Source organism: Pseudophryne corroboree, chromosome 10 (assembly GCF_028390025.1).
Source record: "Pseudophryne corroboree isolate aPseCor3 chromosome 10, aPseCor3.hap2, whole genome shotgun sequence".
Classification (NCBI taxonomy): domain Eukaryota; kingdom Metazoa; phylum Chordata; class Amphibia; order Anura; family Myobatrachidae; genus Pseudophryne; species Pseudophryne corroboree.
In genome coordinates, this window is record NC_086453.1 from 143,206,467 (window position 1) to 143,233,354 (window position 26,888).

General features: G+C 46.1%; 1 protein-coding gene across 4 annotated transcripts in view; it reads left to right on the forward strand.

Moving 5' to 3' along the window:
* Positions 1 to 26,888, forward strand: part of TNNT1 (troponin T1, slow skeletal type) — a 197,691-nt gene that overhangs the window by 152,943 nt on the left and 17,860 nt on the right. For all 4 annotated transcript variants that reach the window (XM_063942833.1, XM_063942831.1, XM_063942834.1 and 1 more), the window contains 2 exons: positions 4,387 to 4,500; positions 6,168 to 6,277. In XM_063942833.1, the coding sequence (XP_063798903.1) occupies positions 4,387 to 4,500; positions 6,168 to 6,277 (224 nt within the window). The remainder of the gene's footprint in view (positions 1 to 4,386; positions 4,501 to 6,167; positions 6,278 to 26,888) is intronic.

A 26,888-nucleotide genomic window follows, 5' to 3' on the forward strand; every position in this document is an offset into this window, starting at 1 on the left:
AACTTCTTAAGTAGAAATTTTGGGGATTTTAGATATAGGATTGTTCTGACCGAGCCGTCCGGCCTCAGAAGTACGAAAAAGCTTGAACAGCTTTTTTTTTTTGTGTGACCGGGACAGCAGGACAATGACCTGATCCTGACACAACTCTTGTATGTCGTCGCATACTACCTCCCCATCCAGAGGAGAATCGGTCAGGTCTATTTGAAAAAACAGTGAGGGGAATCGTCTGTAAACTCCAGTATGTCCCCCTTGGGACTCTATTCTCAAACTCACTGGTCCATGTCCGTACCAGGACTGACTGAAGAGTATTAGACGTGGTCCCACCGGTGTGGGCTCCCGCAAGATAGACCCAGCGTCATGCGGTGGATGTGGCAGAAACAGAGGATGATATCTGCTTCTGCGAACTTGAAAAAGCTGCTGACCTCTTACCTTTTCACCTTCCTCTACCTGCAAAGAAAGGGAAAACCATATCCATTTGGTCGAAATGACTGCATCCTACAAAAATGCGTCACCAACCGTTGTGGGGGAACATATGTCAAGAAGGTAGACTTACCAGTGGTATCTGCCGAGATCAACTTAACAAGCCATCCCCAAACCAGGTTTCACCTTCATAGGGAAGAGACTCCAGTTCTTCTCGGAGTCAGCTTCAGCATTCCACTGGTGAATCCACAACGCCCTCCTAGTCGAGACCGCCATGGAATTGGCCCGCGAACCCAAGAGTCCCATACCTCTTGTAGTCGCACGGCAGTATGCTGCAATGTTCTAGATATGACCCAACTTAAGGACTATCCCAACTCTCCCCAGGGTAATTATATCGGATCACAAGGTAAGCGACCATTTCTGAATACAAGCACTCCTCCATGTAATGCAAGTATAATCAAAGCATATTATTAAAATATCACTTAGCTTCCTGTAAACGATCCTTTGTGACAGGGCCCCGTGCAGAACAGGGGTTGACTCTCACTTTATTCTATCCATGGCGGGAAAAGAATAAACATTCGGACTCCTCGTGAGGATTTGAAACCATCTTGTCACGGCTGACCTAGAGCTTTTTCAACAGAGCGACCAGCACATGAGAAGGAATAACTTTACTTCAACATTCATTATAAATGTTAATATGAAAATACACATTTAAATACACATATACACACGTATATCTATATATATATCTCATATATATACGTTTTTTTGTCAGGAACAGCAGGGTCCCTAGTGACGTTAATACGTTCTAAATGTGTATGAAACATGTACTGAATGCCGATGTTGTGGATCTAATCAGGAAACATCATGGTCGACATAAGAAATAGTATTCGTGTCGATATCAGGAAATAGTAACTGGGCAAAATAACATTTTTGCGACCCCGAAGGGGTCTGAGGGAAATATATTGCTACGTCTGTGTTCGAGCCACAGATCTATGCAACCGTACCATACATATATACACTGCTCAAAAAAATAAAGGGAACACTAAAATAACCCATCCTAGATCTGAATTAATGAAATATTTTTATTAAATACTTTGTTCTTTACATAGTTGAATGTGCTGACAACAAAATCACACAAAAATGATCAATGGAAATCAAATTTATTAACCCATGGAGGTCTGGATTTGGAGTCACACTCAAAATTAAAGTGTAAAAACACACTACAGGCTGATCCAACTTTGATATAATGTCCTTAAAACAAGTCAAAATGAGGCTCAGTAGTATGTGTGGCCTCCATGTGCCTGTATGACCTCCCTACAATGCCTGGGCATGCTCCTGATGAGGTGGCGGATGGTCTCCTGAGGGATCTCCTCCCAGACCTGGACTAAAGCATCCACCAACTCCTGGACAGTCTGTGGTGCAAAGTGGCGTTGGTGGATGGAGCGAGACATGATGTCCCAGATGTGCTCAATTGGATTCAGGTCTGGGGAACGGGCGGGCCAGTCCATAGCATCAATGCCTTCGTCTTGCAGGAACTGCTGACACACTCCAGACACATGAGGTCTAGCATTGTCTTGCATTAGGAGGAACCCAGGGCCAATCGCACCAGCATATGGTCTCACAAAGGGTCTGAGGATCTCATCTCGGTACCTAATGGCAGTCAGGCTACCTCTGGCGAGCACATGGAGGGCTGTGTGGCCCCCAAAGAAATGCCACCCCACACCATTACTGACCCACTGCATAACCGGTCATGCTGGAGGATGTTGCAGGCAGCAGAACGTTCTCCTTGGCATCTCCAGACTCTGTCACGTCTGTCACATGTGCTCAGTGAGAACCTGCTTTCATCTGTGAAGAGCACAGGGCACCAGTGGCGAATTTGCCAATCTTGGTGTTCTCTGGCAAATGCCAAACGTCCTGCACAGTGTTGGCCTGTAAGCACAACCCCCACCTGTGGACGTCGGGCCCTCATACCACTCTCATGGAGTCTGTTTCTGATCGTTTGAGTAGACACATGCACATTTGTGGCTTGCTGGAGGTCATTTTGCAGGGCTCTGGCAGTGCTCCTCCTGTTCCTCCTTGCACAAAGGCAGAGTTAGCGGTCCTGCTGCTGGGTTGTTGCCCTCCTACGGCCTCCTCCACGTCTCCTGATGTACTGGCCTGTCTCCTGGTAGCGCCTCCATGCTCTGGACACTACGCTGACAGACACAGCAAACCTTCTTGCCACAGCTCGCATTGATGTGCCATCCTGGATGAGCTGCACTACCTGAGCCACTTGTGTGGGTTGAAGACTCCGTCTCATGCTACCACTAGAGTGAAAGCACTGCCAGCTTTCAAAAGTGACCAAAACATCAGCCAGAAAGCATAGGAGCTGAGAAGTGGTCTGTGGTCACCACCTGCAGAACAACTCCTTTATTGGGGGTGTCTTGCTAATTGCCTATAATTTCCACCTGTTGTCTATTCCATTTGCCCAACAGCATGTGAAATTGATTGTCAATCAGTGTTGCTTCCTAAGTGGACAGTTTGACTTCACAGAAGTGTGATTGACTTGGAGTTACATTGTGTTGTTTAAGTGTTCCCTTTATTTTTTTGAGCAGTGTATATATACGTACAGGTATAGCTTCCTGAAATGCATCACATTATCATGTCAATTTTTTTACCCAGTCAGATTTGTTGGTGCCGACAGGGTCACCCACACACGTCTGTGTCTCCCATATAGTTTTCTCTTTGGAAAAGCATACATCTACTGACAGGTTGACACTTATTTACATGAACCAAGTACCATCAGGAGTCGGCGGTGCCGACAGAGACATTCCCATAGCCGTTTGTGGCAGAGCACGCAGCCTCAGACATGTCGACTATAAGGGATAGTGTCAGGGAAACACAGAAGACGTTTACCAGCTCTTTTACACCACGCTCATTACATAATGTGCTTTTTTTTAACATATATTGCACTAAACAACTGTGCCCCCCCCCCTCCCCCCGTTTTTCACTGTGATCTGTTCAGCAGTGCTTTGGCAGGGCCAGCGTCTCTGAGGAGAAAAAGGCGCTGGTTAGAGCTGTTAGGGCTAAGCCACGCCCCCTTCATGGCGTGCTTCAGCCCCGCTATTTTCTATATATTTATACTGGCGGGGGTCTGTATTTAGTGCCCAGGCACTTAATATCTCTCTTGCCAGTCTCTATCTGAGGTATACATGCTGCCCAGGGTGCCCACCCCCTGCGCCCAGCACCCTTGTAGTGCCGCTTGTGTGCAGGAGCAATGGCGCGCAGCGCGGTACCTCAGACACTAAACTCTTCTGCCGTCACTGAAGTCTTCTGTTCTTCTTTTACTCACCCGGCTTCTTTCTTCTGGCTCTGCAAGGGGGGTGATGGCGCGGCTCCGGGAACGAGCAGCTAGGCACACCAAGTGATCAGACCCTCTGGAGCTAATGGTGTCCAGTAGCCTAAGAAGCAGAGCCTTTGAACTCACAGAAGTAGGTCTGCTTCTCTCCCCTCAGTCCCACGATGCAGGGAGCCTGTTGCCAGCAGGTCTCCCTGAAAATAATAAACCTAACATAAAGTATTTTCTGAGAAACTCAGTAGAGCTCCTCAGTGTGTGACCAGTCTCTCTGGGCACAGAATCTAACTGGAGTCTGGAGGAGGGGCATAGAAGGAGGAGCCAGTTCACACCCATTCAAAGTCTTAAAGTGTGCCCATGTCTCCTGCAGATCCCGTCTATACCCCATGGTTCTTGAAGCATCCTCAGCATCCTCTAGGACGTATGAGAAATATTATTGGGGCTAACTGAATACTGGCCAGAGTATTGCATGCATTTCTGTATAAGTTTATAATCACAACTGAGTAATACTGTAAAAGTGGCAGTGAGTTTGTGTGGATAAACATAATTGCCCTATTGAGTTATATATCATCTAGAGAGAGAGTATTTAGTCTAACAGATTTTACTTAACTGTCCTAATGCTGTTATAGGAGGAAAAAATGAGAAAAGAAGAAGAAGAAGCTAAAAAACGTGCTGATGATGATGCAAAGAAGAAAAAAGTACTTTCCAATATGGGAGCCCAGTATGGGGGGTATCTAATGAAGGTAAGTGATATGAATTAGTATGGGGGATATCTAATGAGGGAAAGGGATATGAATCAACTGAATCAGCGTTTACCATTACAGTTATAGCTCATGAATTGTACTTCTTACCTACATACAGTGGAGATGCCCACTGACAATATAGAAAATTCAGTTCTCCACGATGTGCAGCCTCTGTGTACATCACATGTAATTAGGGCACAGAAACATCGCTCCTATTACTGCGCACCCAAAGTGCTTTGCTTTTAATTGAGCCAGCCCCAATTAGACATTGATGATTTAACAGATTTGCTTACACAATGATATAACTAGCAGCCGTACTGTCTAGCAGATACTGAATGGCTTTGTGCATATGTATTGACCCCTCTAGCTGATAGTACTTACAGTAATTCACTAGTAGGAATATCATATGAATTTACCTCTCTATTACATAAATTAATAGACAAGTAAAGTGGGCGGTCCGGACGGTCGATGTCATCCTAGCCACACCCCCTGCTGTATAATGCTGGTAATCTCAGCACTGTATAGAAGGGTGTGTGGCTACAATGATGCAATCGCGGCCATCAAGCCCCCATACCGCCTCATTTCTATTGCTATGCCTCCACCCTGTCCCAGAGAGAGCAGCCAGGAAGTCAGCAACTATGCATTATTATTATATTGTATAGAAATAGTGTAATGGCACTTTAGCATTTACATCAGGGCCGCTTAAAGAGAGGAGAATGCCCGTGTGCTGCCTCCTCCATTCGGGCTCCCTCCTCTCTGCCGGCAGCACTGGAGAGTATGAGCGCTAGAGGGCTCAGACTCTACTGCGCATGCGCAGATCACCAGGAAAATGGCCCGGCGGCCATTTTCCCAGTGATTTCTTTACTGCGCATATGCAGAACACTGTGTAAAATGGAATCTGCGCGATTTTCACTGGAATTCCACAGCACTGCTGATGTCGGTACTGGACTCTGGAAGGCACTGGTGTATCTATAATGGGTGCAGTGTGTGCGGTGCATATGGGCCCCTGAGTCCAGAGGGGGCCCACACCACACACACTGCACCCATTTTTCTATACTTACCTTTCCGGCGCCCATCGGCGACTGTGTGTGGGCCCCCTCCTCTCCTGTAGCCGTCACCGCCGCTGCTGGCACACTGAGCGCTAGAGACTCTGGCACAGTGCCAGAGTCTACAGCGCATGAGCAGGACTGCGGAAAAATGGCGCAGCGGCCATTTTTCGGAGTCCTGCGCATATGCTGTAGACTCTGGCACTGTGCCAGAGTCTCAGCGCTGAGAGCGCTAGCAGCGGCGGTGACGGCTACAGGAGAGGAGGGGGCCTACACACGGAGTCTGCACTCGGGGCCCCTGCTCTCTAGAAACGCCGCTGCTGGAGGGGTAAGTATTAAAAAAAATGGGTGCAGTGTGTGCAGTGGGACCCCCTTCTGGGCTCAGGCGCCCGCGTGCACAGCACACACTGCACCCATAGATACGCCAGTGACTGCCATGCCACCTCTCTGTGCAGTCTGTATAATATTGTGGGACATATCAAAACACACATAATACAGTACCTGATGTATACATGGAGTAAATGTGAATAGAAATACCTTTTATCTGACAGTTATGTTTTAATTTAATTTATTTTTACATTGTACCTTTCATTGATAAAAATCCATTTATTTGTGTCCAAGGCAGAGCAAAAAAGAGGAAAGAGGCAGACAGGGCGTGAAATGAAGAGAAAGATGCTTGCTGAGAGGCACAAACCGTTATGCATTGATCACATGAATGAAAACCAGCTAAGGTACTCAGTCCACAGATTTCTATGGTAGCCATGACACATATGGCCTAATTCAGACCTGATTGCTGTTGTGTGAAATCGTACATTGGCCTATTATCGAATGACTACGCATGCGTATGCACCGCAATGCAAACGCGTGAGCCCAAACAGCAACAGAATGGTGTGAAAATTTTGTTCGCTAAGTGTAAGCAAGGTGATTGACAGGAAGCGGACATTTGTGTGTGGTAACTGGACGTTTTCTGGGAGTGTCAGAAAAAATGCAGGCGTTCCCAAGCGTTTTCAGGGAGGGTGTGTGATGTCAGCTCCGGCCCTGATCAACCTGTTTCTTTCACACTGTGGTAGTAAGTCCTGGGCTATGCACAGACTGCACACACTGGAAAAATCATTTGATGGGGAGTAAGTTGTGAACGGATTTGCAGATGTCTGCTGTCAGATATAACGTGCAAAGAGAGTTATAGGCCCTACACACTAGAGATGTGCACCGGAAATTTTTCGGGTTTTGGTTTTGGGTTCGGTTCCGTGGCCGTGTTTTGGGTTCGAACGCGTTTTGGCAAAACCTCACCGAATTTTTTTTGTCGGATTCGGGTGTGTTTTGGATTCGGGTGTTTTTTTAAAAAAAAACTAAAAAACAGCTTAAATCATAGAATTTGGGGGTCATTTTGATCCCAAAGTATTATTAACCTCAATAACCATAATTTCCACTCATTTTCAGTCTATTCTGAACACCTCACAATATTATTTTTAGTCCTAAAATTTGCACCGAGGTCGCTGGATGACTAAGCTCAGCAACCCAAGTGGCCGACACAAACACCTGGCCCATCTAGGAGTGGCACTGCAGTGTCACGCAGGATGGCCCTTCCAAAAAACACTCCCCAAACAGCACATGACGCAAAGAAAAAAAGAGGCGCAATGAGGTAGCTGTGTGACTAAGCTCAGCGACCCTAGTGGCCGACACAAACACCTGGCCCATCTAGGAGTGGCACTGCAGTGTCACGCAGGATGGCCCTTCCAAAAAACACTCCCCAAACAGCACATGACGCAAAGAAAAAAAGAGGCGCAATGAGGTAGCTGTGTGAGTAAGCTAAGCGACCCTAGTGGCCGACACAAACACCTGGCCCATCTAGGAGTGGCACAGCAGTGTCACGCAGGATGGCCCTTCCAAAAAATACTCCCCAAACAGCACATGACGCAAAGAAGAAAAAAAGAGGCGCAATGAGGTAGCTGTGTGACTAAGATAAGTGACCCTAGTGGCCGACACAAACACCTGGCCCATCTAGGAGTGGCACTGCAGTGTCACGCAGGATGGCCCTTCCAAAAAACACTCCCCAAACAGCACATGACGCAAAGAAAAAAAGAGGTGCAATGAGGTAGCTGTGTGAGTAAGCTAAGCGACCCTAGTGGCCGACACAAACACCTGGCCCATCTAGGAGTGGCACTGCAGTGTCACGCAGGATGGCCCTTCCAAAAAATACTCCCCAAACAGCACATGACGCAAAGAAGAAAAAAAGAGGCGCAATGAGGTAGCTGTGTGACTAAGATAAGTGACCCTAGTGGCCGACACAAACACCTGGCCCATCTAGGAGTGGCACTGCAGTGTCACGCAGGATGGCCCTTCCAAAAAATACTCCCCAAACAGCACATGATGCAAAGAAAAAAAGAGGCGCAATGAGGTAGCTGTGTGAGTAAGCTAAGCGACCCTAGTGGCCGACACAAACACCTGGCCCATCTAGGAGTGGCACTGCAGTGTCAGGCCGGATGGCCCTTCCAAAAAATACTCCCCAAACAGCACATGACGCAAAGAAGAAAAAAAATGAGGCGCAATGAGGTAGCTGTGTGACTAAGATAAGTGACCCTAGTGGCCGACACAAACACCTGGCCCATCTAGGAGTGGCACTGCAGTGTCACGCAGGATGGCCCTTCCAAAAAATACTCCCCAAACAGCACATGACGCAAAGAAGAAAAAAAAGAGGCGCAATGAGGAAGCTGTGTGACTAAGATAAGCGACCCTAGTGGCCGACACAAACACCTGGCCCATCTAGGAGTGGCACTGCAGTGTCACGCAGGATGGCCCTTCCAAAAAACACTCCCCAAACAGCACATGACGCAAAGAAAAATGAAAGAAAAAAGAGGTGCAAGATGGAATTGTCCTTGGGCCCTCCCACCCACCCTTATGTTGTATAAACAGGACATGCACACTTTAACCAACCCATCATTTCAGTGACAGGGTCTGCCACACGACTGTGACTGAAATGACGGGTTGGTTTGGACCCCCACCAAAAAAGAAGCAATTAATCTCTCCTTGCACAAACTGGCTCTACAGAGGCAAGATGTCCACCTCATCATCATCCTCCGATTCATCACCGTGTACATCCCCCTCCTCACAGATTATCAATTCGTCCCCACTGGAATCCACCATCACAGCTCCCTGTGTACTTTGTCGAGGCAATTGCTGCTGGTGAATGTCTCCATGGAGGAATTGATTATAATTAATTTTAATGAACATCATCTTCTCCACATTTTCTGGAAGTAACCTCGTACGCCGATTGCTGACAAGGTGAGCGGCGGCACTAAACACTCTTTCGGAGTACACACTTGTGGGAGGGCAACTTAGGTAGAATAAAGCCAGTTTGTGCAAGGGCCTCCAAATTGCCTCTTTTTCCTGCCAGTATACGTACGGACTGTCTGACGTGCCTACTTGGATGCGGTCACTCATATAATCCTCCACCATTCTTTCAATGGTGAGAGAATCATATGCAGTGACAGTAGACGACATGTCCGTAATCGTTGTCAGGTCCTTCAGTCCGGACCAGATGTCAGCATCAGCAGTCGCTCCAGACTGCCCTGCATCACCGCCAGCGGGTGGGCTCGGAATTCGTAGCCTTTTCCTCGCACCCCCAGTTGCGGGAGAATGTGAAGGAGGAGATGTTGACAGGTCGCGTTCCGCTTGACTTGACAATTTTCTCACCAGCAGTTCTTTGAACCCCTGCAGACTTGTGTCTGCCGGAAAGAGAGATACAACGTAGGTTTTAAATCTAGGATCGAGCACGGTGGCCAAAATGTAGTGCTCTGATTTCAACAGATTGACCACCCGTGAATCCTTGTTAAGCGAATTAAGGGCTCCATCCACAAGTCCCACATGCCTAGCGGAATCGCTCAGTGTTAGCTCCTCCTTCAATGTCTCCAGCTTCTTCTGCAAAAGCCTGATGAGGGGAATGACCTGACTCAAGCTGGCAGTGTCTGAACTGACTTCACGTGTGGCAAGTTCAAAAGGTTGCAGAACCTTGCACAACATTGAAATCATTCTCCACTGCGCTTGAGACAGGTGCATTCCACCTCCTATATCGTGGTCAGTTGTATAGGCTTGAATGGCCTTTTGCTGCTCCTCCAACCTCTGAAGCATATAGAGGGTTGAATTCCACCTCGTTACCACTTCTTGCTTCAGATGATGGCAGGGCAGGTTCAGGCGTTTTTGGTGTTGCTCCAGTCTTCTGTACGTGGTGCCTGTACGCCGAAAGTGTCCCGCAATTCTTCTGACCACCGACAGCATCTCTTGCACGCCCCTCTCGTTTTTTAAATAATTCTGCACCACCAAATTCAAGGTATGTGCAAAACATGGGACGTGCTGGAATGCATATTTAATGCACACACAATATTGCTGGCGTTGTCCGATGCCACAAATCCACAGGAGAGTCCAATTGGGGTAAGCCATTCTGCGATGATCTTCCTCAGTTGCCGTAAGAGGTTTTTAGCTGTGTGCGTATTCTGGAAAGCGGTGATACAAAGCGTAGCCTGCCTAGGAAAGAGTTGGCGTTTGCGAGATGCTGCTACTGGTGCCGCCGCTGCTGTTCTTGCGGCGGGAGTCAATACATCTACCCAGTGGGCTGTCACAGTCATATAGTCCTGAGTCTGCCCTGCTCCACTTGTCCACATGTCCGTGGTTAAGTGGACATTGGGTACAACTGCATTTTTTAGGACACTGGTGAGTCTTTTTCTGAGGTCTGTGTACATTTTCGGTATCGCCTGCCTAGAGAAATGGAACCTAGATGGTATTTGGTACCGGGGACACAGTACCTCAATCAAGTCTATAGTTGGCTCTGCAGTAATGATGGATACCGGAACCACGTTTCTCACCGCCCAGGATGCCAAGGCCTCAGTTATCCGCTTTGCAGCAGGATAACTGCTGTGATATTTCATCTTCCTCGCAAAGGACTGTTGGACAGTCAATTGCTTGGTGGAAGTAGTAAAAGTGGTCTTACGACTTCCCCTCTGGGATGACCATCGACTCCCAGCAGCAACAACAGCAGCGCCAGCAGCAGTAGGCGTTACACTCAAGGATGCATCGGAGGAATCCCAGGCAGGAGAGGACTCGTCAGAATTGCCAGTGGCATGGCCTGCAGGACTATTGGCATTCCTGGGGAAGGAGGAAATTGACACTGAGGGAGTTGGTGGGGTGGTTTGCGTGAGCTTGGTTACAAGAGGAAGGGATTTACTGGTCAGTGGACTGCTTCCGCTGTCGCCCAAAGTTTTTGAACTTGTCACTGACTTATGATGAATGCGCTGCAGGTGACGTATAAGGGAGGATGTTCCGAGGTGGTTAACGTCCTTACCCCTACTTATTACAGCTTGACAAAGGCAACACACGGCTTGACACCTGTTGTCCGCATTTCTGTTGAAATACTTCCACACCGAAGAGCTGTTTTTTTTGGTATTTTCACCAGGCATGTCAATGGCCATATTCCTCCCACGGACAACAGGTGTCTCCCCGGGTGCCTGACTTAAACAAACCACCTCACCATCAGAAGCCTCTTTGTCAATTTCCTCCCCAGCGCCAGCAACACCCATATCTGGTGTACTTCAACACTGACATCTTCAATCTGACTATCAGGAACTGGACTGCGGGTGCTCCTTCCAGCACTTGCAGGGGGCGTGCAAATGGTGGAAGGCGCATGCTCTTCACGTCCAGTGTTGGGAAGGTCAGGCATCGCAACCGACACAATTGGACTCTCCTTGTGGATTTGTGATTTCGAAGAACGCACAGTTCTTTGCTGTGCTTTTGCCAGCTTAAGTCTTTTCATTTTTCTAGCGAGAGGCTGAGTACTTCCATCCTCATGTGAAGCTGAACCACTAGCCATGAACATAGGCCAGGGCCTCAGCCGTTCCTTGCCACTACGTGTGGTAAATGGCATATTGGCAAGTTTACGCTTCTCCTCCGACGATTTTATTTTAGATTTTTGAGTCCTTTTTTTACTGATATTTTGTGTTTTGGATTTTACATGCTCTGTACTATGACATTGGGCATCGGCCTTGGCAGACGACGTTGATGGAATTTCATCGTCTCGGCCATGACTAGTGGCAGCAGCTTCAGCACGAGGTGGAAGTGGATCTTGATCTTTCCCTATTTTTGGAACCTCAACATTTTTGTTCTCCATATTTTAATAGGCACAACTAAAAGGCACCTCAGGTAAACAATGGAGATGGATGGATACTAGTATACTTATGGATGACGAGTGACTGACGACACAGAGGTAGCTACAGCCGTGGACTACCGTACTGCGTCTGCTAGTATAGAGATGATAATGATATAAAAAATATATATATATCACTACTGCAGGTATATATAATATAATGACGGACCTGCTGGACACTGTCAGCAGACTCCTAAACTACTAGTATGAAGAAGATAGAAAAAAAAACCCACCACAGGTAGGTATACAATTATGGACGAGCACTGACGACACAGAGGTAGCCACAGCCGTGGACTACCGTACTGCGTCTGCTAGTATAGAGATGATAATGATATAAAAAATATATATATATATCACTACTGCAGGTATATATAATATAATGACGGACCTGCTGGACACTGTCAGCAGACTCCTAAACTACTAGTATGAAGAAGATAGAAAAAAAAACCCCACCACAGGTAGGTATACAATTATGGACGAGCACTGACGACACAGAGGTAGCTACAGCCGTGGACTACCGTACTGCGTCTGCTAGTATAGAGATGATAATGATATAAAAAATATATATATATCACTACTGCAGGTATATATAATATAATGACGGACCTGCTGGACACTGTCAGCAGACTCCTAAACTACTAGTATGAAGAAGATAGAAAAAAAAAACCACCACAGGTAGGTATACAATTATGGACGAGCACTGACGACACAGAGGTAGCCACAGCCGTGGACTACCGTACTGCGTCTGCTAGTATAGAGATGATAATGATATAAAAAATATATATATATCACTACTGCAGGTATATATAATATAATGACGGACCTGCTGGACACTGTCAGCAGACTCCTAAACTACTAGTATGAAGAAGATAGAAAAAAAAACCCCACCACAGGTAGGTATACAATTATGGACGAGCACTGACGACACAGAGGTAGCTACAGCCGTGGACTACCGTACTGCGTCTGCTAGTATAGAGATGATAATGATATAAAAAAAATATATATATCACTACTGCAGGTATATATAATATAATGACGGACCTGCTGGACACTGTCAGCAGACTCCTAAACTACTAGTATGAAGAAGATAGAAAAAAAAACCCACCACAGGTAGGTATACAATTATGGACGAGCACTGACGACACAGAGGTAGCCACAGCCGTGGACTACCGTACTGCGTCTGCTAGTATAGAGATGATAATGATATAAAAAATATATATATATCACTACTGCAGGTATATATAATATAATGACGGACCTGCTGGACACTGTCAGCAGACTCCTTAACTACTAGTATGAAGAAGATAGAAAAAAAAAAAACCACCACAGGTAGGTATACAATTATGGACGAGCACTGACGACACAGAGGTAGTTACAGCCGTGGACTACTGTACTGCGTCTGCTAGTATAGAGATGATAATGATATAAAAAATATATATATATCACTACTGCAGGTATATATAATATAATGACGGACCTGCTGGACACTGTCAGCAGACTCCTAAACTACTAGTATGAAGAAGATAGAAAAAAAAACCCCACCACAGGTAGGTATACAATTATGGACGAGCACTGACGACACAGAGGTAGCTACAGCCGTGGACTACCGTACTGCGTCTGCTAGTATAGAGATGATAATGATATAAAAAATATATATATATCACTACTGCAGGTATATATAATATAATGACGGACCTGCTGGACACTGTCAGCAGACTCCTAAACTACTAGTATGAAGAAGATAGAAAAAAAAAAACCACCACAGGTAGGTATACAATTATGGACGAGCACTGACGACACAGAGGTAGCCACAGCCGTGGACTACCGTACTGCGTCTGCTAATATAGAGATGATAAAGATGATAGAGATGAACAAAAAAAATATAACACTACTGCAGGTAAATATTTATATAATATAATGAATGACGGACCTGCTGGACACTGTCAGCAGAATGCGTTTATAGATTAAAAAAAAAAAACACCACAGGAGTGTTTAACTTTTTCAGGCAGACAATATACTGGTGGTCACTGGTCAGTCACACTGGCAGCAAAAGTGTGCACTGTACTCCTGCTATAACTGCACCCCAGTCTCCCCCACAATTCAGCTGTGTGAGCAGTGAGCACTCAGCACAGTCAGATATACATATAGATTATATTATCATGCAGCACACTGAGGCTGAGCACAGATATGATATGTGACTGTGTATCGTTTTTTTTCAGGCAGAGAACGGATTATATTAAATAATAAATAAAACTGGTTGTGGTCAGTCACTAGTAACTAACTATCAGCAAAACTCTGCACTCAGAGTACTCCTAATGCTCCCCAAAATTACTAAGTAATCAACTCAAGTGTCTCTATCTATTCTAAAGGAGAGGACGCCAGCCACGTCCTCTCCCTATCAATCTCAATGCACGTGTGAAAATGGCGGCGACGCGCGGCTCCTTATATAGAATCCGAGTCTCGCGATAGAATACGAGCCTCGCGAGAATCCGACAGCGGGATGATGACGTTCGGGCGCGCTCGGGTTAGCCGAGCAAGGCGGGAAGATCCGAGTCTGCCTCGGACCCGTGTAAAAAGGCTGAAGTTCGGGGGGGTTCGGATTCCGAGGAACCGAACCCGCTCATCTCTACTACACACATGCCGATATCACTGCACGATATGAACGATCTCGTTCATTAATGAACGAGATAACGTTCATATCGTGCAGTGTGGAGTCACCAGCGATGAACGATGCGCGGCCCCGCGCTCGTTCATCGCTGGTGACATGTCGGCTGTGCATGCAGGCCAATATGGACGAGATCGTCCATATTTACCTGCACGTCTATGGAGCCGGGTGATGGGGGAAGTGAAGCACTGCCCCCCCCGCCGCCGGGTTGCCCGTCGGCCGTATCTGCCGTCGGGCACCTCGGCGGCACATCGCCTAATGTGTAGGGCCCATTAGATTTGGGTGGGGTGTGTTCAAACTGAAATCTAAATTGCAGTATAAAAATAAAGCAGCCAGTATTTACCCTGCATAGAAACAAAATAACCCACCCAAATCTAACTCTCTCTGCACGTTATACCTCCCCCCCCGACTAACAAATTTGCTGCTGCGATCAGGTCTGAATTAGGCTCTTAGTCACAATTAGGGTCTGTTGCCATTGTAAAAATGAGAATTATTTGATTTCTGTGCTACCTGAATATTGAATCCCTCCTGTGACTTATTAATCCACAAACCATAGCCTGACTTCCTCTGTGGAACTCTGGGCCTGAGTCAGAGATGTACGCTAACTGCATCATACTTGCGTCTTTGTATGGAGATACTTTGCGAAAATATGCAAATATCGCAGCTGCCGGGATCTGTATTGAGATTACCACTGGTTACTTTGCTAATTCAAAATGCTGAGTACAAAGATGCAGCATCGGTGGCAGCTCAGTCAATTACTGGCCCTCAGAGTAACTTTATGGCTACTCAGAACGGCCGATGAAACTAAGACGCCGGCACCAGTGAAACTGCATTCTCGGATGCAGTTGCTGGCTCCGAAATATCTATAAAATAGTTACAACCAGTGCTATTTTTGTAGGAAAATATGTTCAGGAACTGTGGGCGGAGTAGAAGTGGGCGGTGATGTGAGTGGAGCTACCAAAGGGGCAGGGCATCAATTGTGCATAAACTTTTTTTTAAACACATAATGCCCCCAGCAGTGCCGTGTATATATTGAGGAGAGAAAATTCTATACGCTACGTAGGAAAGGGTTCTTCACTGTTAGGGCAATAAGGATCTGGAATTCCCTGCTAGTGAAAGTGGTAATGGTGGACACTATGGGGTATATTTACTAAAATTCGTATTTTTCTGAATGAGGTTAAAGTTCAAACACGAATGACATCGAATGTGTGAAATTGCAACTTTTTGAATTTTTTACGCCTCATTTACTATGCTGTCGTATTCTGCATTTTCGAGTTTTCCGATGTCGATGTCATTCGTATTTTCGGACAGTGTTTTACGGGAGTGAATAGTAAAACACTGCCGACATTAACACAATGAATCTCGGCCGGATCTGTGAGATCCGTGCAGGGCTTCATTGTGCACCTTTAAAAAAAAAAAAAAGTGTTAAAAATCAAGAAAAAAAATGCGTGGGGTCCCCCCTCCTAAGCATAACCAGCCTCGGGCTCTTTGAGCTGGTCCTGGTTGAAAAAATATGGGGGAAAAATTGACAGGGGTTCCCCCATACTTGATCAACCAGCACCGGGCTCTGCGCCTGGTCCTGGTGCCAAAAATACGGGGGACAAAAAGCGTAGGGGTCCACCGTATTTTTAACACCAGCACCGGGCTCCACTAGTCAGAGAGATAATGCCACAGCCGGGGGACACTTTTATATAGGCCCCTGCGGCCCTGGCATTAAATCACTAACTAGTCACCCTTGGCCGGGGTACCCTGGAGGAGTGGGGACCCCTTAAATCAAGGGGTCCCCCCCTCCAGCCACCCAAGGGCCAGGGGTGAAGCCCGAGGCTGTTCCCCCCCATCCAAGGGGCGGCGGATGGGGGGCTGATAGCCAAGTGTAAAAAAAAGAATATTGTTTTTTGTAGCAGTACTACAAGTCCCAGCAAGCCTCCCCCGCAAGCTGGTACTTGGAGAACCACAAGTACCAGCATGCGGTGGTAAAACGGGCCCGCTGGTACCTGTAGTACTACTACAAAAAAATACCCAACAAAACACAGAACACACACACCGTGATAGTAAAACTTTATTACATACATGCACACCTACATACACACATACTTACCTATGTTCACACGAGGGTCGGTCCACTTCTCCATGTAGAATCCACGGGGTACCTCTGAATAAAATTATACTCACACAATCCAGTGTAGATCGGTCCTCTTCTACTTATAATCCACGTACTTGGCAAAAAAACAAAGCGAAAAACCCGAACCACGCACTGAAATGTGCCCCATGTTTACACATGGGACCCCTTTCCCTGACTGCCGGGACCCCCTGTGACTCCTGTCAAAGAGGGTCCCTTCAGTCAATCAGGGAGCGCCACGTCGTGGCACTCTCCTGATTGGCTGTGCGCTCCTGAGCTGTCAGTCAGGCTGCGAAAGAGCAGAGATACAATGTAGCGCATAGGCGCTCCATTGTATCCAATGGTGGGAACTTTGCGGTCAGCGGTTGAGGTTACTCGCGGTCAACCGCTGACCGCAAAGTTCCCACCATTGGATACAATGGGGCGCCTATGCGCTACATTGTATCTCTGCCGTGCGCAGCCTGACTGACAGCTCAGGAGCGCACAGCCAATCAGGAGAGTGCCACGACGTGGTGCTCCCTGATTGGCTGAAGGGACCTTCTATGACAGGAGTCACAGGGGGTCTAGGCAGTCGGGGAAAAGGGTTCCCATGTGTAAACATAGGGCCCCTTTCAGTGCGTGGTTCGGGTTTTTTCGGTTTGTTTTTTTGCCAAGTACGTAAATTACAAGCTCAGAAGAGGACCGATCTACACAGGATTGTGTGAGTATAATTTTATTCACAGGTACCCCATGGATTCTACTTGGAGAAGTGGACCAACCCTCGTGTGAACATAGGTAAGTATGTGTGTATGTAGGGGTGCTTGTATGTAATAAAGTTTTACTTTCAAAGTGTGTGAGTTCTGTTTTTATTTGGGTATTTTTTTGTAGTAGTACTACAGGTACCAGTGGGCCCGTTTTTCCACTGCATGCTGGTACTTGTGGTTCTCCAAGTACCAGCTTGCGGGGGAGGCTTGCTGGGACTTGTACTACTGCTACAAAAAACAATATTCTTATTTTTACACATGGCTATCAGCCCCCCATCTGCAGCCCTTGGATGGGGGGGACAGCCTCGGGCTTCACCCCTGGCCCTTGGGTGGCTGGAGGGGGGGACCCCTTGATTTAAGGGGTCCCCACTCCTCCAGGGTACCCCGTCCAGGGGTGACTAGTTAGTGATTTAATGCCAGGGCCGCAGGGACCGATATAAAAGTGTCCCCCGGCTGTGGCATTATCTCTCTGACTAGTGGAGCCCGGTGCTGGTTCAAAAAATACGGGGGACCCCTACGTTTTTTGACCCCGTATTTTTTGCACCAGGAGCGGACGCAGAGCCCGGTGCTGGTTGTTTAAATATGGGGGAACCCCTGTCATTTTCCCCCCCATATTTTTACAACCAGGACCGGCTCAAAGAGCCCGAGGCTGGTTTTGCTTAGGAGGGGGAACCCACGCATTTTTTTATTATTTTTTTTAACACTTTCCCACCCCTTCCCACTGATAAACATGCACGGATCTCATGGATCCGTGCATGACTATCAGAACACGGTAAAAAAAAAAAGCAGGTCTATTTTAAAACTACTTTTTTTTTACGAATTGTATTATTTCACGGCAGTGTTTGGCTATTGCCGGCAGTTTTGTGAAATAGAATTTTTAGCAAATTACCGAGTTGTATGAAATAACAGGCGTATTTGATCGATGGTGTATTCATTCGTATTTTTTTTCTTTGACTTCCAAAAAAATACGAATGCCCTCATCACTGCCGAGATTTTAGTTTAGTAAATTCCCGAGATGACACTTTGAAGAAAAAACAGCAAATCGGTCAAAATCGTGAGTTTAGTAAATATACCCCCATATATGCATTTAAAAACGGATTAGATAAATTTCTGACTGAAAAAGATATCCAAGGTTATAACATTTAAAATACTGACATTTTTAATCTGGTAGGAACATGATTTTCAGTTGTTAACTAAACATAAATCATTATTTCAATTAGGACATTATAATGAACTCGGCTTAGGACAGATTACAGGTTGAACCTGATGGGCATTTTGCCTCTTTTCAGCCTCATTAACTATGTAACTATGTAACTATGTAACTATGTACATAAAATGCCCTCAGCAGTGCCATATATACACATAGGGGGTCATTCCGAGTTGTTCGCTTGTTGCCGATTTTTGTTATATTGCGATTAGTCGCTAACTGCGCATGCGCAAGGTTCGCAGAGCGCATGCGCTTAGTTGTTTTACACAAAAGTTAGGTATTTTACTCACGACATAACGAGGAATTTTCATCGTTCTGGTGATCGTACTGTGATTGACAGGAAGTGGGTGTTTCTGGAGATATTAATTTAGTTTCGGACCTTATTGCCTCTTTTAATAATTATGATTTTAATTTATCATTCACCAGTATGGCAGATAGATCTTCCATCTCGTTCCTTGATGTGTCGCTCACAATAATAGATGGGGTTATTTCCACCAAGACATTTAGAAAAGAGGTAGATAAATATAATTTCCTGCATTTTGATAGTTCACATCATAAACCGTGGATTAGAAATATCCCCTATGGTCAATTGCGACGCCTTAGACGCAATTGTAGTGAATATCATAATTATACTATACAGGCTGATGAACTATCACTGTCCCTTAAGAATAAAGGGTATCCTCCCAAGTTAATTCAGTCAGCTCGTGTACGAGTAGACCAACTTGAAAGAAAAGATCTTCTAGAGTACAGACCAAAGAATCAAAAATTTGAACAAGACCAACCGCATTTTTTCTCTAAGTACAATAATTCCTCTTGTCAAATAAGAAAAATTATTTCTAATAATTTTCCGATTTTACTGACTGATCATATTCTTAAAACAGAAATTGGAGATAAGCCGTCAGTGATTTTTAAACGTTCTACCAACCTACAACAGCATCTTTCACCTAGTTTTTTTGTTGATAGAAGAACACAAACACAGTCAAAACATTCACTTAATTCTTCACAATGGCTATCTAAAACAAGAGGCTGTTTTAAGTGTGATGCGAATAAATGTATAACTTGTTCATATATACAGAATAAAACCAATTTTTTTTCATCACTAGACAATACACAATTTGCGATTGGTTCATTTATCAATTGCAATAGTGTATTTGTTATATATATTTTAATCTGCAGTTGCAAATTGATCTATGTGGGACGCACCACACGTAAATTGAAAATTCGATTCTTAGAACATAGGCGCAATATTTTAAGGGGATACTCTCTGCATAGTGTATCTAGACACTTTGCAGAATTTCATGAAAAGAACCCACAGGATGTCCGTCTCATAGGCATTGAAACTATTCCATCTACACCTAGGGGGGCGATAGATATAGGAAATTGTGCCAAAGGGAAAACTATTGGATCCACCTGCTGAAAACCCTCGTTCCCGAGGGACTAAATGAAACCATTGAATTTGATTTATAACATCTTATGAGGTACATTCCCAATACATACTAACCCCCTTTTGGGTCACATATCTACTGGTTTTTTACTCCAGATTATCCATTAATCTTGAGATGCATTATTATATAATGCATCTCATATAAAAATTATGTGTTTATGGCTTATATCATGAGACCGATTTGGACATGCACTTAGGTGCATGTTCATTTCTATATGGGTCTCTACATTTATCTCTGGGTGTGCGGGGGGGTTTCTGGTCTGTGACACGTCGTCTCCTCTATATCGGTTAGTATAAACAAACACATCACAACATAAGATGTGTTATTCAATTGCGGGCTATAATATCTCTATTTATAATTAATATAAGACAATTTTTATTTCATATAAATTAATTTTATTTAATATTTTTATAGCCAATGCGAAATATTAATAGAATAAGTTACTGCTACTGGGTAATAAGAGAAAAAAAATCATTTTGTTTTTCTCTTGTTATATCATGTAAAATCAATATTTTTCTCAGCATGATTTATGCAAAACTATATCTTTCGAGAATATTCTGATTATATCATGAACGACCAATACAATCTCAAGTATGATCCATCTAAAACTGGATTTTTTTGATACCCTCGATTTCCCGTGCCATCGCTTATCGTCTGTTACTACATTCATAATATTTAGTTTTCTGTTCAACACAAGGTATAATAGAAAACTATTTATAAAATCATAAATCTCTTCTCCTTGTTGTTATTAATATGTAATTTTCTTTCCTCTATCTTGTTCTCTTGGTGTATCTCATGTTTATTTAAATCTTAAATGAATCAATATACGGATAACCATCTAATTGCTAAATAATGGAGAGTTGACCTTCTTGTTTGTGTTTAAATTAGGTTTTTATTAGCTGCACCTGGCAGCATGTGTATTATGCTATATATAGGATGAACTCAGTGGAGGTAGTATTCCTTTGAAAAAGTCACGTCAATCGTGACGAAACGCGTTAGGCTCCTCCCCTTTTGACTCTAACTCACCGGCACTACAGCTCTAAAGAACCTGCTTATAGCGGAGATTTCTAACATTTGTATGGTGACTCCAACACGATCTCTGCACTGTACCAGCCTATATCGGCCGACGGCGGTAATCAGCTACGGGACAGCACTAGCATTCACCATCTGACAGCCGCGTCTGACAGCGGGACAATGCCAGTCCGCATTCTCTGATGGTAATATCTGACAGTGTGACGCCAGCCTGCATTATACAAACGGCTATTTGGCTGCGGGACAGTGCTTAAGTGTCAGCTACGGCTCCGGTTAATGCTATGCCTATGAATTAACCGTGGAACAACGCTCCAGTCTCCATCAATTGCCAGCAGCGGCTGCGGCTAATACTACACCTGTCAATCGTCTTTGCAATCAGTGACCACAGCGTATACTTCATTCATGCCCTGGAAGTTGCTTATCCTCCATGCTTAGGGCACCAAAAGGATTTCCACCAGCCCTAGGGGATATACCGGCAACGGTCCTACCTTGGGACTTACAGACTCAGGCGTAAGTTTGGACAAATTATTCCTTTATTGAACTCCTCCAACTAGCATTGCACTACGGGCTTTATACAGGACTATACCGAGGACGCTCGGTAAAATCAGCCCCTAAGAGAGGTAACAATATATACTGTCCACTGTACATTTGATTGCTGGGTTCTTCTTTTTCCTCCAATTATTGGAGAAAAATAATCTATCTGCTGTCTCTATATATTTATAATATAAATACAGAGAGGAAAGCTGTAAATTTACAACCTTAGAGAATATCAATTTACACCCTGAATCAGGGGATCCTAAATATAAACCTCAGTTTGATACTGTGTGTACAGATAACGGTGTTTTAGAGCATAATTATTAAGCTTTTTATATACGATTAATTTCATTTTACTGCTGATGTATTTTTTATTATAATAAATATTTTATGTAGAAGATTGTCAACTCTTCACTATTTACATCTATCCACACCTATTTGCAACACCCCAAGCGCAGCCGTTTTTCTTTTTCTTCTATATGTTTCTGGGCGGAAGCTTGCCGTTTTCTGGGTGTGTGCGAAAAAACGCTGGCAGTTCTGGAAAAAACGCAGGTGTGTCTGAAGAAACGGGGGAGTGTCTGGGCGAACGCTGGGTGTGTTTGTGACGTCAAACCAGGAACGAAACTGACTGAACTGATCGCAATGGCTGAGTAAGTCTCGAGCTACTCAGAAACTGCTAAGAAATTTCTATTTGCAATTCTGCTAATCCTTCGTTCGCAATTCTGCTAAGCTAAGATACACTCCCAGAGGGCGGCGGCTTAGTGTGTGCAATGCTGCTAAAAGCAGCTAGCGAGCGAACAACTCGGAATGAGGGCCATAATGCCCTCACCAGTGCCATACAAATAATGCCCTCAGCAGTGCCATATATACCCATAATCCCCCAGCAGTGCCATATATACACATAATGCCCCCAGCAGTGCTGTATATACACATAATGCCCCCGGCTGTGCCAGTTACACATTGTCCCACAGTAATACCAGTTACACATTGCCCCTCAGAAATGCCAGTTACACATTGCCCCCAGTATTGCCAGTTACACATTGCCCCCCAGCATTGCCAGTTACACATTGCCCCCAGTAGTGCCAGTTACACACATATTGCCCCCCAGTATTGCCAGTTATACATTGCCCCCAGTAGTGCCAGTTACACATTGTTCCCCGTTATTGCCAGTTACACATTGTTACCGAGTATTGCCATTTACACATTGCAGGGGCAAACGCAGGATTTGTATGGAGGGATTTCCAGATATGATACCAAATCACGCGTCCTTACTTCAACATTTCGGGGTTTAATCCGTCATCAGGGAGGATACATACCAGTGCTATGTATCCGTCCTGATGGCGTATTAAACTCGCAAAAATGCTGTAGTAAGAACGTGTGATTTGTGGCATGCTTTCAGCCTGCTGGAGTGTCACTCATTTGTGCCAAGTATAGTATTTTAGGGGAGGCACTTGATATAACGGCTGTCGGAATACCGGCGCTCAGCATACCGGCGCCGGGATACCGACAACTATACTCCCTCTTGGGGTGTCCATGACACCCCTAGAGGGAGAATAAATAGCGTGGCGCACGTAGCGCACCACCGTGCCCGCAGCATGGCGAGCGCAGTGTGCCCGGCGCCGGCCCGTGAGCCAATCAGAGCTCGCGTACCGGCAGCCAATCAGGAGTCTTAGCTGACGGTCCGCAAACTCTGGCCCATGGACCGGCACCTAATTAGAGAGAATCAATGCCGCCGGAGAGTGGAGACTGAGGGGCAGGAGATGCGCACGCTGCGCTCTCCTCCCCTCACAGCAGACTGAGCAGAGCAGCAGCACGGCGGTGAGCAGCACTTGGGGGGGTACAGTGTGGGGACATGTGTATCTTACACTGGGGGCATATCTGGCACTGGGGGGATGTGTATCTTACACTGGGGGCATATCTGGCACTGGGGGGATGTGTATCTGACACTGGGGGCATATCTGGCACTGGGGGGACGTGTATCTGACACTGGGGGCATATCTGGCACTGGGGGGATGTGCATCTGGCACTGGGGGCATATCTGGCACTGGGGGGACATGTGTTTCTTGCAGTGGGGACATATCTGGCACTGGGGAGACATGTAGCTGACAGTGGGGGCATATTTGGCACTTGGGGACATGTGGATCTGGCACTAGGGGGGCGTGTATCTGGCAGTGGGGGGACGTGTATCTGGCAGTGGGGGCATATTTGGCACTGGAGAGATATGTAGCTAGCAGTGAGGGCATATCTGGCACTGGGGGCATATTTGTCACTGGGAGCATATCTGGCACTGGGGGGAATGTGTATCTGGTACTGTGGGCATATCTGGCACTGTGGGCAAATCTGGCACTGAGGGGACATGTGTATCTGACACTGGGGGCATATCTGGCACTGGGGGCATATCTGGCACTGGGGGGACATGTGTATCTTACACTGGGGGCATATCTGGCACTGGGGAGATGTGTATCTGGCAGTGGGGGCATATCTGGCACTATGGGGACATATATGTATCTGGCACTGTGGGGGCATATATGTATCTGGCACTGTGGAGGAATATATGTATCTGGCATTGTGGAGGATATATGTATCTGGCACTTTGGGGACATATATGTATCTGGCACTGTGGGGACATATATGTATTTGGCACTGTGGAGGCACCCATTTTTTGGTGTTTTTATATGTATGTGGCACTGTTCAGGGGCTTTATTTGTGTGTGGCACTGTACAACAAGACTAAAAATGGGGTTATGACACAAGGTCATACTCTTACAAACGTCAAACCGAAAGGTGTGTGCATAAAAATAGGGTGAGGCTTTGTGACAACTATGCCACGCCCCCATTTTTATTCGCGTGCGCATTATGTGGCTCTTACCCTTGACTACAGATCTTTTCTGGCTCTTTGACACTGACTGGTTGGCCACCCCTGATCTATACTCTGTAGTGAGTGCCAAATACAGTTGTTTACATACACACACACACACTATAGAACACACACACAAATTTGAGCAGTTGCACCTGGAACCTGAGGCATCCAAACAGTGCAGCTGACATTCCGTGGCTCCAGGAAAGGAGAAGCAGCAGCTGCTTTTCAGTCATCTCCTGTCCTGTACTGGAGGCCTCCAATGACCCGATCTTGATGCATGGCAGTGTAACCCATCAAACGCAGCCGCAGCCGACTGCACGAGCTCGGGGGGTGAGGAGCAGTGCCCTGTCAGCGTTGCAGTCTTCTTGCACTACAAAGCAGAGAGCTCTCTGTGTGCGGAGCTGCTGACAGCTCTGCTTGTGGCTGCGGGCAGCAGTAACAGTAGAGGCGGAGACAGCTGTCTCCATCTCAGAAAGAAAACTTGCTCTGTCAGGAGGGGTTTCTGGGTACTCGGAAACCTCCATGCATGCGCAACTGCATTGCCCCCTAGTATTGCCAGTTACACATTGTCCCCAGTATTGCCTGTTACACAATGACCCCAGTAGTGCCAGTTACACATTGCCCCAGTATTGCCTGTTACACATTTCCCCCCAGTATTGCCAGTTACACATTGCCCCCAGTATTACCAGTTACACATTGACCCCAGTAGTGCCAGTTACACATTGCCCCAGAGTATTGCCAGTTACACATTGACCCCAGTAGTGCCAGTTACACATTGCCCCAGTATTGCCTGCTACACATTTCCCCCCAGTATTGCCAGTTACACATTGCCCCCAGTATTACCAGTTACACATTGCCCCCCAGTATTGCCAGTTACACATTGACCCCAATAGTGCCAGTTACACATTGCCCCCAGTATTGCCTGTTACACATTTTCCCCTAGTATTGCCTGTTACACACTTTCCCCCAGTATTTCCAGTTACACATTGCCCCCCAAAAGTGCCAGTTACACATTGCCCCCTGTATTGCCAGTTACACATTGCCCCCCCAGTAGTGCCAGTTACACATTGCCCCCAGTATTGCCAGTTACACATTGCACTCAGTAGTGCCTGTTACACATTTCCCCCCAGTATTGCCAGTTACACATTGCCCCCAGTATTGTCAGTTACACATTGCCCCCAGTATTGACAGTTACACATTGCCCCCCAGTAGTGCCAGTTACACATTGCCTCCAGTAGTGCCAGTTACACATTGCCCCCAGTATTGCCTGTTACACATTTCCACCCAGTATTGCCAGTTACACATTGTCCCCAGTATTGCCAGTTACACATTGTCCCCAGTATTGCCAGTTACACATTGCCCCCAGTATTGCCAGTTACACATTGCCCCCAGTAGTGCCTGTTACACATTTCCCCCCCAGTATTGCCAGTTACACATTTCCCCCAAGAATTGCCAGTTACACGTTGCCCCCAGTATTGCCAGTTACACATTGCCCCCCAGTAGTTCCAGTTACACATTGCCCCCAGTAGTGCCAGTTACACATTGCCCCCAGTATTGCCTGTTACACATTTCCACCCAGTATTGCCAGTTACACATTGCCCCCAGTATTGCCAGTTAAACATTGCCCCCAGTAGTGCCTGTAACACATTTCCCCCCAAGTATTGCCAGTTACACATTGCCCCCCAGTAGTGCCAGTTACACATTGCCCCCAGTATTGCCAGTTACACATTGCCCCCCAGTAGTGCCAGTTACACATTGCCCCCAGTATTGCCAGTTACACATTGCCCCCAGTCGTGCCTGTTACACAATTCCCCCCAGTATTGCCAGTTACACATTGCACCCCAATAGTGCCAGTTACACATTGCCCCCAGTATTGCCAGTTACACATTGCCCCCAGTAGTGCCTGTTACACATTTCCCCCCAGTATTGCCACTTACACATTGCACCCCAATAGTGCCAGTTACACATTGCCCCCAGTAGTGCCAGTTACACATTGCCCCCAGTATTGCCAGTTGCACATTGCCCCCAGTATTGCCAGTTACACATTGCCCCCCAGTAGTGCCAGTTACACATTGCCCCCAGTATTGCCAGTTACACATTGCCCCCCAGTAGTGCCAGTTACACATTGCCCCCAGTATTGCCAGTTACACATTGCTCCCAGTAGTGCCTGTTACATATTTCCCCCCAGTATTGCCAGTTACACATTGTCCCCAGTATTGCCAGTTACACATTGCCCCCCAGTAGTGCCAGTTACACATTGCCCCCAGTAGTGCCAGTTACACATTTCCCCCAGTAGTGCCAGTTACACATTGCCCCCAGTATTGCCTGTTACACATTTCCCCCCAGTATTGACAGTTACACATCCCCCCCAGTATTGCCAGTTACACATTGTCCCCAGTATTGCCAGTTACACATTGCCCCCCAGTAGTGCCAGTTACACATTTCCCCCAGTAGTGCCAGTTACACATTGCCCCCAGTATTGCCAGTTACACATTGTCCCCAGTATTGCCAGTTACACATTGTCCCCAGTATTGCCAGTTACACA